We start from the raw sequence: 15,867 nt of genomic DNA on the forward strand, positions 1-15,867 counted from the left end.
AGGTCAGGCACTGATGTCGGACAAGAAGGCCTGGCTCGCAGTCTCCGCTCTAATTCATCCTAAAGGTATTCTGTCGGGTTGAGGTCAGGACTCTGTGCAGGCCAGTTAAGTTCCTTCACTCCAAACTTGCTCATCCATGTCATTATGGACCTTGCCATGTGCACAATCATATTGCAACAGGAAGGGTCCATCCCTAAACTGTTCCCACAAAGTTAGAAGCATGCAATTGTCCAAAATGTCTTGGTATGCTGACGCCTTAGGAGTTCCCTTCGCTGGAACTAAGGGGCCAAGCCCAACCCCTGAAACACAACCCCACACCATAATCCCCCCTCCACCAAACGTTACACGTGGCACAATGCAGTCAGGCAAGTTCTCCTGGCAACCACCAAACCCACACACGTCCATCAGATTGCCAGACAGAGAAGCGTAATTCGTCACTCCAGGGAACACGTTTCCACTGCTCTAGAGTCCAGTGGTGGCGTGCTTTACACCACTGCATCCGGCAGTTTACATTGCACTTGGTGATGTAAGGCTTGGATGCAGCTGCTCGGCCATGGAAACCCATTCCATGAAGCTCTCTATTCACTGTTGTTGTGCCAATGTGAAGGCATTGTGACGTTTGGAGGTCTTTAGCTATTGACTCTATAGACAGTTGACGACTTCTGTGCACTGTGCGCTTCAGCATGTGCTGACCTTGCTGTCATTTTTTACGTGGCTTACCACTTTGTGGCTGAGTTGTCTTTCCCAGTTTCTTCCACTTTGTTATAATACCACCGTGGAATATTTAGTAGCAAATAAAGTTCATGGATGGACTTAATGTTCAGGTGGCAACCTATCACGGTACCACTCTTGAATTCGCTGAGCTCCTGAGAGCGATCTATTATTTCACAAATGTTTGTAGAAACAGTCTGAATGGCTAGGATCTTGATTTTATACACCTGAATCCAATGATTTGGAGGGGTGTCCCAATACTTTTGGCAATATAGTGTGTATATACACAGACTGTATATATGAAATACTGCAGATTACCAGTCCTTGTGTGTAGAGGCTGCACTAGTTTTTTTCCCTTATCTTTTATTATGTTTTCATTGAGGGTCCTGTCAGTAACACACTTCCATTCACTGTTGTGTATCAATGGAGAACACATTGTCAGCCTAGGACAGAAGTACAGGTATACTGGGACTACAGAATACTTTTGTGTTCCCTCTCATCTCCATAACATACGGGGTGAGATATTCTGTAAATCACAGAATGTGAACTGGGCAGGATCAACATTGAAAACAGGAAAGCAAAGGCAGGATGTACAGAAATTTAGGTGCTTGTTGAATTTACAAGTAGTTTTTTTACTTTTTGAACAGATATATAAAGCTTTCAGTAATATCTTTAACAGGCCAGAAGGGGGCAAACAAGAGAAGTTCTTACATATGCTGTAAATACTATTTTGAAAGTGTGTACTATTTTAAAACTAGATATCTTGGCATTACGTTTATTTTGTGTGTGGTGTTTTACATTTTGACCAACCTCTATCATAGTACAAACTTCGGCCTCACTCATATGGGCGCTGAGCCCCAGACAACATTCATGGAGTGTTGGTTTATGTGTCTGGGGCTGCATTCAGACAGTCTATGTAAGTGAAGGCAGATGCATTGGCTGCATGGACACAGCTGCGTATCTTAATTTGAAAGGCATGCTAGGCCACGAACGCAGAGATAATGTGTGTTTGCTATTGCCACCCGCTCCTGCACATCTGTCAAATTAGGATGCGCTGCTTTTTCTGTACAGCTGCTGTGTTTGCTTTCATAAAGACTGCCTGCACACAGCTCCAGGTGGTTCCAGTCACATAAACAAAGGCCTCATTCACATTTTATGGGTCTCAGCAGCAATATGAATGAGGCCTTAAATGCAAAATTGCGCTTCCTACATTTAAATTTCATACGATATTCTTTAAAAAAAATATGGACCGTGCGCACCATTACTGGATAAAAAACATACGTGATGTTTTTATTACTGCAGGTAAGAAAAGAATTAAGAAAATCACCTTGGGACACAAGTGAGAATTCCCAAACATCATAATGTTTATATTTTGTACTCCTGAAAATTATTCAAAGTGTGACAGCAGTTCTGTTAACCTCTGTAAAAGAAGTTTCAAAATCGAAGGGGAGCCTTGTGTTATTGCTCAGGCTGATGTAGTTGTTTCAGACATGCTTCTCCATTTCCTCCAGGAGATTTCCCAGGGTTGCATCACTGCTATTGTTTACTAGCCTACATGCACACAGAAAGATTATGTCATTGCTGTGTCATGCACCCTGTAGATGTGCACTTGGGATTTTTAGAGGGATTTTTTATTTGCCTTTTTTGGGTCATAATGTATATTAGCAATTAAAGCAGGGGTAACCAAACTTTTTAAACAGGGGGCCAGTTCACTGTCCCTCAGACCGTTGGAGGGCCGGACTATAGTTTAAAAAACAAAAAAAAACTGAACAAATGCGGACACAGTACAGGAGATGACCAGAGACTGCGGACATACAACGGCGGCGGGAATACTGGGCCGGCCGCTCCATAAGATCCACAGACATTTCCCCCCAAGTGTGTCTTATGGAGTGATATAGTGCCCCATCATTGGTGTCAGTGGGAGGAATAGTGCCCCATCATTGGTGTCAGTGGGAGGAATAGGGCCCCATCATTGGTGTCAGTGGGAGGAATAGGGCCCCATCATTGGTGTCAGTGGGAGGAATAGGGCCCCATCACTGGTGTCAGTGGGAGGAATAGGGCCCCATCACTGGTGTCAGTGGGAGGAATAGTGCCCCATCACTGGTGTCAGTGGGAAGAAACGTGCCCCATCATTGGTGTCAGTGGGAGGAATAGTGCCCCATCATTGGTGTCAGTGGGAGGAATAGTGCCCCATCACTGGTGTCAGTGGGAGGAATAGTGTCCCATCAGTGGTGTCAGTGGGAGGAATAGTACCCCATTATTGGTGTCAGTGCGGGAATAGTTCCCCATCGTTGGTGTCAGTGTGGGGGGGGGAATAGTACCCTGTCATTGGTGTCAGTGGGGGAAGGGGATAGTGTATCAACATTGGTGCCAGTGGGAGGAATAGTGTCCCATCATTGGTGTCAGTGGGATGAATAGTGCCCCATCATTGGTGTCAGTGGGAAGAATAGTGCCCCATCTTTGGTGTCAGTGGGAGGAATAGTACGTCATTGGTGTCAGTGGAGGGGAATAGTGCCCCATCATTGGTGTCAGCGGGAGGAATAGTGTCCCATCATTGGTGTCAGTGGGAAGAATAGTGCCCCATCTTTGGTGTCAGTTACCTGTCAGCTGTCCTTCACATCGGCCTCTCTCTCACTCGATGTTCATGGGGCCGCTTGGCTCCGCCTCCTCGCAGGTGATTGGCCGCCTGTGCGCCTTTCCTGAGCTACAGTTCTGGCCCCCAATCACCGGTGAGGAGGTGGAGCCGAGCGGCAGGAGTAAGGGAGTGGCAGGAGTGAATGAAGGAGCAGCGCTTCCTGGAATGGATCGTCGTGGGACTGGGACCGGAGCCAGGTAAGGTACAGCAGCCCCCTGCCCACCCCTGTACTTAGTGTTCCTTCCTGTCCCGCCCCTGACGGCGGGCTGGATAGATGGCCTCGGCGGGCCGTAGTTTGAGGACCCCTGAATTAAAGTCTAATAAACATGAAATGAAGATCCCACTTTAATGAACAGTAATCCTAAAGTGTTAATGCAGTGCTGGTCACCCCTAAAAAGTCCAAATATGTTTAGGGCCATTTTCAGACCTTGCCCTTCTGGGGAATCTGTTAGCAGCACACCTCAAAACAGAGATGGTTCACATGTGTGCTGCAGCATGTTAAAATGCATGTGTTGTACAGTGGTTAGGTATATTTGGATGCCATTTCTAACGATTGCCACTGCAACACACCACACTTAATTCTGTGCTTACCTTGCGCTGCTGTAATGCACAGTAACATTGCACATTACTGCAATGCATACAATGCATGAAAATGGGCCCCAGAAGACATGAAATATAAAAATATAAGAAAGCCCTGCTTATTTGGTTCCTAGTGAGAAACAGTCATTGTCACCATCATATAAGGGTGAGGGTGCCTAGTTCATCCCACAGGGCTTGTCTATTGCCCACTGCAAAAATGCAAGAACTGCCCATATTGTATTTGTATATACTGTCATGATCTTTAACCTTTCATGTTAACTAGTTATGCAATGTTTGTATTAAGGGGAGACGCATCTTAAAATTACCCTGTCACCACCAAGCACTTTTCAGGCGGCTTATATATTTGAAATATACTAAATTAGTACTTATTATTGCTGCCTATTAAATTAGTACTAAACTATTAAAATTAGTACTTACTATTGATGCCTATTATCTAATCTTCTCCATCTGTGTCTGATTGAAGATACTTCCCTTTACTTATATACTGCTGTCAATTTATGCAGCGTTTTAAACATATATGCTGTACATTAGTGATGGGTTGAACACCCCCGTGTTTGGTTCACGGTTGAACATGACGAAACTTCGATCATGAACTTTGAACAGAGGGGACAATTGACTAAGCGGTATCTTACCGCATCTGAGTATGCGGTAAGATACCGCACAGCTACTAAAATCATTCTTTAATGTTGCAGCTGTCAGCAGGCTTTCCCGCTGACAGCTGAATGTAAAAAGAACTGCCGGCATTGCCCAGTAATATAAAAAAAAAAAAAAAACGTGTGGGGCATCCAGAATCGCATGTGTGAACCAGGAGTGGCTCCATTCACACCTGGGCATTTGGGATCATGGCAGAATCACTGTGATTGCAAAACGCAGGTTCAGGTGCATTATTTTCAATGGCAGCTAAAACATGGGGCGGTTTTGTCATGATTGTCATTGGGCAACTCGCACTGCGTGAATCTTGTCGCCCAAGCACTGCCTTGCCCCAGGTGCTGACAACGCATGCTGCACAAAAAAAAATAAAAAAAGTAGTTACTATTTTTTTTTTTTAGCTGGTTCTTAGATTCAAACCAAAATTGATCAAGCCCTGAATTAATCTACCAGCATATGTGGTTCAGTCACAAAGTATTTTACAGAATTTAACAAAAACCGCATTATTGTAAATGGACTGTTTCATTCATTCACAGGATGGATTTCGAAACTAGAGGTGATGTTGCTCAAGATTCAGAGCAACTGTAAGTTGTCTGTAGGGCAGAAACAAGCTGTAAATTGCTTTTTGACGCCGCGCCCATCACATATTGGTGGCAGCGATCGTGGGATCGTCATATATTGGTTGGCAGCGTATGTGGGATAGTTGCAATAAGAGCTTCAGTGCAGTGTTAGGAATTAGCTCTACACTGAAGGAGTGTAACCTTTGTGGACACAGCCCTTAGAAACAAGTGGTGCATATGAGAGAGAGAGAGAGAGAGTGTGTGTGTGTGTGTGTCCTGCTGTCAGGTACCGAGCCCACTGAGTTGGGGGCACATGGTACTGATGGCACGTTTTTTCAAATGATAGTAAATACGTGTCAATGTCACTATCTTTGTCCATCACTGGAAACTTGGCGGCTGGGCCCACAGCCAGAGTGGCGTCCCTATGCTCTAGGGACCCGGGGTTCTGCACCTGTCACTGTGGCTGGAGCCTCGCCATCTCCAGCTCATGCCAAAGATCAGCTTCCCTCTGCACCGCCTGTCAGCCCGGCATTCCGCAGCCTCTCAGTCAGCCCGGCGTTCCGCAGCCTCTCAGTCAGCCCGGCGTTCCGCAGCCTCTCAGTCAGCCCGGCGTTCCGCAGCCTCTCAGTCAGCCCGGCGTTCCGCAGCCTCTCAGTCAGCCCGGCGTTCCGCAGCCTCTCAGTCAGCCCGGCGTTCCGCAGCCTCTCAGTCAGCCCGGCGTTCCGCAGCCTCTCAGTCAGCCCGGCGTTCCGCAGCCCCTCAGTCAGCCCGGCGTTCCGCAGCCTCTCTGTCAGCCGCTGCTTGGCGTTCCACCACCTCTCTGTCTGCCTGGTGTTCCGCAGCCTCTCTGTCAGCCGCAGCTTGGCGTTCCACCACCTCTCTGTCTGCCTGGTGTTCCACAGCCTGTCAGCCTGGTGTTCAATGAACCGCAGGTATGCCTCAGGATGTGTCTCCTGGATGCGTTTCAGGGCTTCCTGCCTCTGAGGAAAGCCTCTGCTGGTTACAGGCACTCCAGTGCTGGCCCGCTCGGGTGGTGGTGTGATAACATTCGGTGATCCTCCAGTGTCAGTCTCTGTATGCCCATCCTGCGAGGCCGTCTCTGAGCCACTGGGATCGGATGTAGTGGGAACCCCGTCATGGTCAAGTTCCCCCGAGTTCTGATCTGCTCGGATATCATACTCCAGTAGGTCCCAAATCAAATCTTCACGATTTTTACGACCGACGTCCATTCCTCGTGAGGCACATTCCGCCCTCAAATCACCTTTGCTCATTTTCTCGTATTCTACTTCACCAGGCATAATTGCAAGCAAAGATAGGTTAGAAAGTAGAAAAAAGAAGGAGCTGTTGCTATATGTGTCTCTCTCTCTACATATATAACAAATATGCACCACTTGTTTCTAAGGACTGTGTCCACAAAGGTTACAATCCTTCAATGTAGAGCAGGGGCGGACTGACAACTCATGGGGCCCCCGGGCAATAGGGGATCATGAGGCCCCTGTGTCCTTGCCCAAACTCAAAAAACCTATGAAAAAGGTACCAGGGGCATATCATGGGGCCCCCTACTGACCCCGGGCCCTCGGGCAGTGCCCGAGTTTCCAAATGGTCAGTCCGCCCCTGGTGTAGAGCTAATTCCGAACACTGCATTGAAACTCTTAATGCAACTATCCCACATACGCTGCCAACCAATATGTGACGATCCCACAATCGCTGCCACCAATATGTGATGGGCGCGGCGTCAGAAAACAATTTCCAGCTTGTTTCTGCCCTACAGACAACTTACAGTTGCTCTGAATCTTGAGCAACATCACCTCTAGTTTCGAAATCCATCCTGTGAATGAATGAAACAGTCCATTTACAATAATGCGGTTTTTGTTAAATTCTGTAAAATACTTCGTGACTGAACCACATATGCTGGTAGATTAATTCAGGGCTTGACAAATTTTGGTTTGAATCTAAGAACCAGCTAAAAAAAAAAAAATAGTAACTACTTTTTTTATTTTTTTTTTTTGTGCAGCATGCGTTGTCAGCACCTGGGGCAAGGCAGTGCTTGGGCGACAAGATTCACGCAGTGCGAGTTGCCCAATGACAATCATGACAAAACCGCCCCATGTTTTAGCTGCCATTGAAAATAATGCACCTGAACCTGCGTTTTGCAATCACAGTGATTCTGCCATGATCCCAAATGCCCAGGTGTGAATGGAGCCACTCCTGGTTCACACATGCGATTCTGGATGCCCCACACTTTTTTTTTATATTACTGGGCAATGCTGGCGATTCTTTTTACATTCAGCTGTCAGCGGGGAAGTCTGCTGACAGCTGCAACATTAAAGAATGATTTTAGTAGCTGTGCAGTATCTTACCGCATACTCAGATGTGGTAAGATACCGCTTAGTCAATTGTCCCCTCTGTTCAAAGTTCATGATCGAACTGTTGTCATGTTCGACTGTGAACCAAACGGGGGTGTTCAACCCATCACTAATTTTGGAAAAAAATACACTTTAATGATGAAAAAAAAAACAACACATACACACCACAATATATACCCCTTTTTTTTGTAACATATGAAAGATGTTACTCCAAGTAAATACCCAACATGTCATGCTTTAAATTTGTGTACGCACAATAAATGGTGTCAAATACTTAAAAATCTCCATGAGTGACACTTTAAAAATTTCTACAGGTTACCAGGGTAAAGTTACAGAGGAGGTCTAGTGCTAGAATTATTACTCTTGCTCTGACGTTGAAAGTGATACCTCACATGTTTGATTTGAACACCATTTACATATGTGGTCGTGGCCTATGTATGCGTTCACTACTATGTGCAAGCAATGGTGATCAGGGGCACTTTAAACTTTTTTTAAAATGTATTTATTTATTTTTTACACTTTCACTTTAAAATAACGATTTTAATCACTTTTATTCCTATCGCAAGGAATGCATGCATCCCTTGTGATTGACATAATTAGTGACAGGTCCTCTTTATGGAGAGATATAGGGTCAATAAGACCCTACATCTCTCCTCTACAATGTAAAGCATTAGATCCACCTCTTCTATAACTACTAAAACATTAATATCAGCCTTCAAAACACTTCATAAAACACTATGAAAACATAAGCAATGCCATAAAAGCATTAATAAGCATTGCTTCAGTCTCCATACTCAACATACAGTGGGGATCGAAAGTTTGGGCACCCCAGCTAAAAATTTGTATTAATGTGCATAAAGAAGCCAAGGAAAGATGGAAAAATCTCCAAAAGGCATCAAATTACAGATTAGACATTCTTATAATATGTCAACAAAAGTTAGATTTTATTTCCATCATTTACACTTTCAAAATAACAGAAAACAAAAAAATGGCGTCTGCAAAAGTTTGGGCACCCTGCAGAGTTAATATCTTGTTCTGCCCCCTTTGGCAAGTATCACAGCTTGTAAACGCTTTTTGTTGCCAGCCAAGAGTCTTTCAATTCTTGTTTGAGGTATCTTTGCCCATTCTTCCTTACAAAAGTCTTCCAGTTCTTTGAGATTTCTGGGCTGTCTGTCACGCACTGCTCTTTTAAGGTCTATCCATAGATTTTCAATTATGTTGAGGTCAGGAGATTGTGAAGGCCATGGCAAAACCTTTAGTTTACGCCTCTTGATGTAATCCCCCGTGGATTTTGAGGTGTGTTTAGGATCATTATCCATTTGTAGAAGCCATCCTCTCTTTAACTTCAGCTTTTTCACAGATGGCATCAAGTCACCATCCAAAATTTGCTGAAATTTTATTGAATCCATTTTTCCTTCTACTTGTGAGATCTTCCCTGTGCCACTGGCTGCAACACAACCCCAAAGCATGATTGATCCAACCCCATGCTTAACAGTTGGACAGAGGTTCTTTTCATTAAATTCCCCTTCTTCTCCAAACGTACCTTTGCTCATTCCAGCCAAAAATTTCAATTTTAACCTCATCGGTTCACAGAACTTGTTTCCAAAATGCATCAGGCTTGTCTATATGTTCATTTGCAAAGTTCAAACGATGATTTTTGTGGTGAGGACGTAGAAGAGGTTTTCTTCTGATGACTCTTCCATGAAGACCATATTTGTACAAGTGTCTCTTTATAGTGGAATAGTGTACCACAACTCCAGTGTCTGCCAGATCTTTCTGGAGGGATCGTGCAGTCAAACGTGGGTTTTGAATTGTTTTTCTCACAATCCTGCGAGCTGTTCTGTCTGATATTTTTCTTGGTCTTCCAGATCTTGCTTTAACTTTCACTGTTCCTCATGACTGCCATTTCTTAATTACATTCCGAACAGAGGATATTGACATCTGAAAATGCTTTGCTATCTTCTTATAGCCTTCTCCAGCTTTGTGAGCGTCAACTATTTTCAGTTTCAGTTTTCTAAACAACTGCTTAGAAGAACCCATGGTGCTGATTGTTGGGGCAAGGTCAGATGAGTCTGGGCATTTAAAACCTTTGAGATTGACATCACCTGGTTCTCCCAGACGATGATTGAGAACAATTCATTGACACTGGCAGGTCTCAGCTTGGCAAAGGGGGCAGTGCATGCTATAAATTCTGCAGGGTGCCCAAACTTTTGCAGACGCCATTTTTTTGTTTTCTGTTTTTTTGAAAGTGTAAATGATGGAAATAAAATCTAACTTTTGTTGACATATTATAAGAATGTCTAATCTGTAATTTGATGCCTTTTGGAGATTTTTCTATCTTTCCTTGGCTTCTTTATGCACATTAATACAAATTTTTAGCTGGGGTGCCCAAACTTTCGATCCCCACTGTACATGTGAACAAGCCCTTAGAGAGATTTTCTCCCACTTGTATCTACAGAACAGGAAGCAAAAAGAAATCTCCCCAAAATAAAAAACTGAAAAGGTTTTCACCATTTCCTACTTTACCCAAATGAAAAGAAAATGCTTTTAGTTATACCATAAAGACCACGCAAGTACAGAAAATGACTTGTTGATCTCGACAAAATGAACTTCGCAACTAAATTTGTGCTGTAGGCTGATACACTAAAATCACAAGGAATGGTGTCAGTCTTGCCTAGCTGTCATTTTGCTGAACTACAGAATACTTCCCCAGTCCACAACATACAGGGAGGTGTTCTGGTGTCCAAGGCAAGACCTAGAAACCCGATTAGACTGCAGAGTGCAAAAGACAGCATACGTTTTCTGACTGGAGCAAGAGATTTATTTTTTTTTTAGTGTGATTGTTGGAAAACAAGGCTTGTAATAGTTTATGTAAAAGGATACATTCACCTTACACCTGTATTTAGGGTTTAACATGTTTAAGGAGCACCCCCCTCTTCTCTAATAGTGGGTTCCTCACCCCTACAGCCACATTTTAAATTTTGTGGGGCTTTGCACACAGAGCCGCGTCATTCCTTCACAGGAATCTGTGAATGAATTAACTACAAGCTCCATCTGCTATCATGGCAGACAGACTTGCAGTGCCAATAGACTGCGAGCATGATGATCAGTGCACTGATCGTCCATTCACTCTTCCTGCACCTCTGAAACTGACAGCCTGTACAGACACACAAGCATAAAGCTGTAGGCAGTATCTGAAAGAGCCTGACATTGCACCCACAATCCACTAATAACAGGTGCAATGCTCTGTGACAAAAATAGTAAATATGCATTTTTCTTGTGCAAAAATATGTGCATTTAATAGGTGAACAAATCCTTTACCAGACCAAAGGAAGCCAATAAGATATGTTATTGTTAGAATTGAAATACACTTTAGCGCTTTAAATACTAATCCTTGCAACAACTTACAGTTTTCCCTGCTCCATTTGGTCCCACCAAAATTGTCAGCGGAGTAAAGAAAGTTATGACTTGCTTGTCCTTATCCTCTACTCCAAAGCTTCGGACACCGAGTATGCTCATTTTCTCTATTTTTGACATCTTGAGGATTTTTTTTTGATGAAGCAAAAAAATGCCAGCTGCTCAAATCAATTTTTTTTCTGACTGTAAAATCCTGAAACACAAAATCAAGCTACTTAGTTATGCTTACACAGCAGAAGTCAAACATTTTTCATTCAAGATCATATAATACAGGTCTTGTAGACAGGTTTGTCGCTAAGCAAAGGCATTAAGACTCAGCTTCTGCACGCTCTGCAGGGATGATCTAGGCAAGATAAAAGGTAAGGTAGAAAAAAAATGGTACCTGTGTATTTAGTGAGAACAGTGATCAGACTCATTTAACCACTTCCCGCCCACCATATAAAGAAATGACAGACAGGCGGCAGTTCTCTCGTTCTGGGAGGACGTCATATGATGTCTTCCCACTCTAACTGCGTGGCGATCATGTGTCCCTGGGACACAGCGGATCACTGATCACAGCTGATCGCATGTAAACAAGGAAATGCTGTTTATTAGCAGTCCTCTCCTCACACTGGCAGCGCTTGAGGACGACAACTGGTAATCGGCATTCCTCAGAGGGGACATCTACACTGATCCCTGATGATAAGTAAAGCCCCTCAGTGCCACCTGTCAGTGCCCATCAATGCCACATAACAGTGCCTAGCAGTGCACATCAATGCCACATATCAGTGCCCATCAGAGCTGCATTTCAGTGCCAACTATCAGTGTCAGTTAGTGTTGCCAGTCAGTGCCACCTAACAGTGCCGCCTAACAGTGCCATCTATGAGTGTTGCCTTTCAGTGCCCATCAGTGATGCCTGTCAATGCCCATCAGTGCCATCTACCAGTGCCACTCACTGCAGCCTCATTAGCGCACATCAGTGAAGGAGAAAAATTACTTATTTAAAAAATTTTATAACAAAAACTAAGGAAAAACGTTTTTTTATTTTCAAAATTTTCTCTTTTTTAGTGGCGATTAAATATCACCAAAAGAAAGCTCTATTTGTGTGAAAAAAATGATAAAAATTTAATATTGGTACAGTGTTGCATGACCGTGCAATTGTCAAAGTGCGACAACGTGGAAAGCTGGCCTGGGCAGGAAGGGGGTAAAAGTGCCTGGAAGGCAAGTGGTTAAAAAGTGCACCTGCAGAGGTGGATGGTAATGATCTCCTGGAGTAGGAGGGTAGATGATGCAGAATGGGTGCTAATGAACTACTTCACGTCCTGAAGGTAAGGTAAGTTGCTGAAGGTAAAGGGGGGGGGGTGTAAAGAACAACTTTACTAAAAAAGTGAAATCTGCTCCACTTTCCTATTCCTTAAGTGCCAAGCCTCATTCTGAGATCCAGTCTCATCATACATCGATACATGGAGCACACCACCATAACGTTTTAACTGTATTATCATGCAAGAAATGCACATTTTAGTATGTACTTGAAAATAGTGAAAAAAGAATCTTGCAGCAAAAGTTAACAAACATGGGAGTTTAAAAAAAATAAACAAACATACATATTCACCTCTATGCTGCAGCATTGGCGTGATGGGCAGCACAGTGGATAAATGGTTAGCACTTCCACCTGGCAGTACTAGGGTTGTTGGGTTGAATCCCACCACCTGCCTGGAGTTTGCATGTTTTCCCTGTGCCTGCGTGGGTTTCCTTCGGGTACTCCGGTTTCATCCCACAAGCCAAAGATATGCTGATAGGTTAATTGGCCCTAGTACAGGGGTAGGCAACCTGCGGCTCTCCAGCAGTTGCAGGACTACAAGTTCCATCATACCTCTGCAAGTCATAGCTGTAACTGTCAGTTTTGTAATCTTGCAATGCCTCATGGGAAATGTAGTTCCACAACAGCTAGAGAGCCGCAGGTTGCCTACACCTGCCCTAGTATGTGTATGTATGTGAGTTAGGGACCTTAGATTGTATGCCCCCTGAGGGTTAAGTACTGATGTGAATGTACAATCTATACGTAAAGCGCTGCGTAAACTGATGGCGCTATATAAGTACCTGTAATCAATAAATAATGATGTAGCTGCCCCTTATCAGCTCTAAACCCAGTACTGAGCGACCACTGATCACACAACTCTGTCTGCTCAGAAACAGAGAGCGGCAACTGTTAGTCACCACTCGCTGCTCTGCCCCTCCAGCACTCACTGGAGCTCCAGGCTTGGGAGAGAGCAGGAGTGGCTGGCTCTGCCTTTCATCCGTGCGCTGAAGAGGCGGAGTCAACTCTCAAACAGGCATTAGGGTGGATTCAGTCAATATTGTCAGGATCCGTCCAGATTCTTGAGCAACTCTGTTGCATCAGCTGGCAATAGCCTTATAAGCTAACTAAGTCCTCATGCATGCTGGACATTTTGATAACACTGGTAACGTTAGCTGTGTAAATTCATGTTAAAAACGTGATTTTTTTTTTCAGTTTATTTAGTGTTTTTGCATTAGCGTTTAGCGGAGTTTTCCCACGTTTTTCAACGTTTGCGGTTTTTAGCGGTTTTTTTTGCATAAAAAATACAAAAACGCTGGTTTGCAGCATTTTAACGCATTTTCAGCGTTAGAGTGTTTTTACAGCTAAAAAACTCTTCTAGAAGCCCACTAGTCCTGGGATTTTTTTCCAGCCAAAAAACGTTGATTGCAGTCTATGTGTGCATGGACACATAGGATAACATGCTGTGGGGTTTACTAGCTGTAGAAAAAAGCGTCAAAAGCCAAAAACAGCAGCTGTAAAAACGTCCATTGTGCATGAGAGCTAAGGACACTTCTGAAAGATGGAAACTGACTACTGGAAAACGTAGGTTAAAAAACGTCTGTTTAATCACATGTGCATACCGCGTTTGCATTTAGAAGCTTTTTTTAAAGAAAAGCACAGGAGAACCTCCCAAATGCCCAGAATGCACTGAAAAGTGGTAAATTATTAACTATTTCAGACTGTTTCAGAGGAAAACAGAGAGTAGAAGCAGAGACAGCAGTATGTGTTGAGATTAGGTGTGAGTTGCTCATTAACATTTCTTTTGTTTCCAAGGGTGGAAAGGTTTCCAGTGAAGTGAGTCCATAAGGCCACCTGGCAGGGGGTCTTCATGAGGAATTTGAGGTGTGCATGGTCATTAACATATCTTTTGTTTCCAAGGGTGGGAGAGATCTGAGGTGTGAATTGGTCATTACAATGTGTGACAAGCTTGGTAGAAACATCCTGATTTTAGTGTTTTGTCCATCTGAGTACCTTGAAAACGCTTTGCATGCATTTTTCATGATGAAAAAAGGCTCTGGACAGCATTGGGAACTGGAAGAGTTAAAAAAAAAATGCAAACGCTTATAAACGCATTTACAAGCGTTTTGCATTTGAAACACTGATAAAATCAACTGTTGAACGCAAGTTTTCTGCATTAAAAAAAAACAACTATTAACTCAAATGACTGTAAAGGAAGACGTGTACATGGACACATAGAAAACATTAGGGAGAGTTCAGGGCATGCTGAAAAACCACTGAACAGCTCCTAAACGTGAGTTTATCACCTGCAGTGTACATGAGCCCTAAGTCATGAGAGAGCAAAGAGACCTACAAGAGAAGCTGTGGCCATACTTCTCTTTTGTAACGGGCCCTCTTTCCCTTCTCAGAAACGTGTGTGGCCATACAATATGCAATCTCTGTACAATCTCATTTGGATTAACCAAAACTAGGCAATACGAGGACAAACCTCAACAATTCAATACATACCAAATCAGGCAGTTCCTAGTGTTACATAGTTAATGGTAGAAGTAAAGGAAATTGTACAATCAGATTGTATAGTGTGGTCAGCTTTAGCCTAAGTTCACACGGCATGCTTGCCTTAAAATAAAATGCACATTAAGGCTACGTTCATACTAGCGTTGTGTGCAGGCGGCAGAGAGGCATTTGGGAAGCGTTTTTACCGCTTCCCAAATGCCTCGGACAACTGCACATTGCAGCACTTGGTGCTGTTCTAACGGGAGCGGTAGTGTTGCATCGTGTCAAAACGGACGTCTCTGGTCGAGTCAGGAGGCGTTGAAGCCTCCTATTCTACTCTATGGTAACACCATTCAAACTTCATTATAGGCGTTTGTGGGGGGGTTAACACTCGGCAAACACCTAGCAACTGCCGCTAAACAGCGCATGCGGAGTTTGCGGAGCGTTAAAAAACGCCAGACCAACGCTTGCCAAACGCTATAAGGGCGTTTGGCAAGCGTTGGTAAAACAGTGAAGTGTGAACGAGCCCTAACACCCCACAACACAGTGAACCCAGTTATTATCCCCCATTTATTGTTCATATTAGGATACAATATGTCCCTTGTGCCAAAAGGGCGTCTGCTAGTTCGGAAGTGTAGGTAGGTACAACTCAGACACACACTTTGAACTCACCGACACACTGCACTAGTAAGGTGGAAAACTGATTTCTAAAACACGATCCATACAGCGCGGGAAATCTGTCATAGAGTCCCGCCCACCGGCATGGAATTACTGTACCTTTTCCAGCCACTTCCTAGTTCACGTCACTTAGTGACACAAGATACAACCTTCTCAGACAACCCATGCCTTCTGCTCCACTTCCCTGTTTCCTGAATAGAAACCAAGCCTCGCTCTGAGATCCAGGCTCATTCTGGATCACATGATCGCCTCCCACTTCTTCGCTCTGCTCCACTTCCCTATTCTTCTGCGTTCCAAGCCTCTTTCTGATATCCAGTCTCAAGTCACACAGATCGCTTCTCAATACTCACTCATTCTTTACTTCCCTATTCCCCTAGATTCCAAAGGAGCCAGTTCAGGCTCGCGTGAACCTTGTATACACAGATTGCTACTGTTAAAAAAAACAGTTAATATATTTACAAGAGCACAATCACTTCTATA

The 15,867-nt window shown here is 43.9% G+C and overlaps 1 protein-coding gene across 2 annotated transcripts in view; it reads right to left on the reverse strand.

Annotated features, from left to right (window-relative positions):
* The window catches only part of RAD50 (RAD50 double strand break repair protein), a 181,473-nt gene extending 165,866 nt beyond the window's left edge, over positions 1–15,607 (reverse strand). The window contains exons 1-2 of one of the 2 annotated variants that reach the window (XM_089694055.1): positions 15,487–15,607; positions 10,929–11,130 (exon numbers count right to left, since the gene is read on the reverse strand). In XM_089694055.1, the coding sequence (XP_089550181.1) occupies positions 10,929–11,057 (129 nt within the window). In that variant the 5' untranslated portion in view covers positions 11,058–11,130; positions 15,487–15,607. Of the gene's footprint in view, positions 1–10,928; positions 11,131–15,381 lie in introns of both variants that reach the window. The other variant, XM_089694054.1, reaches the window with a different exon arrangement.
* Between the last annotated feature and the right edge of the window lie 260 nt (positions 15,608–15,867).

Source organism: Staurois parvus, unplaced genomic scaffold, assembly GCF_062004578.1.
Source record: "Staurois parvus isolate SC_StPar_1 unplaced genomic scaffold, SC_StPar_1.0 ptg000648l, whole genome shotgun sequence".
Lineage (NCBI taxonomy): Eukaryota > Metazoa > Chordata > Amphibia > Anura > Ranidae > Staurois > Staurois parvus.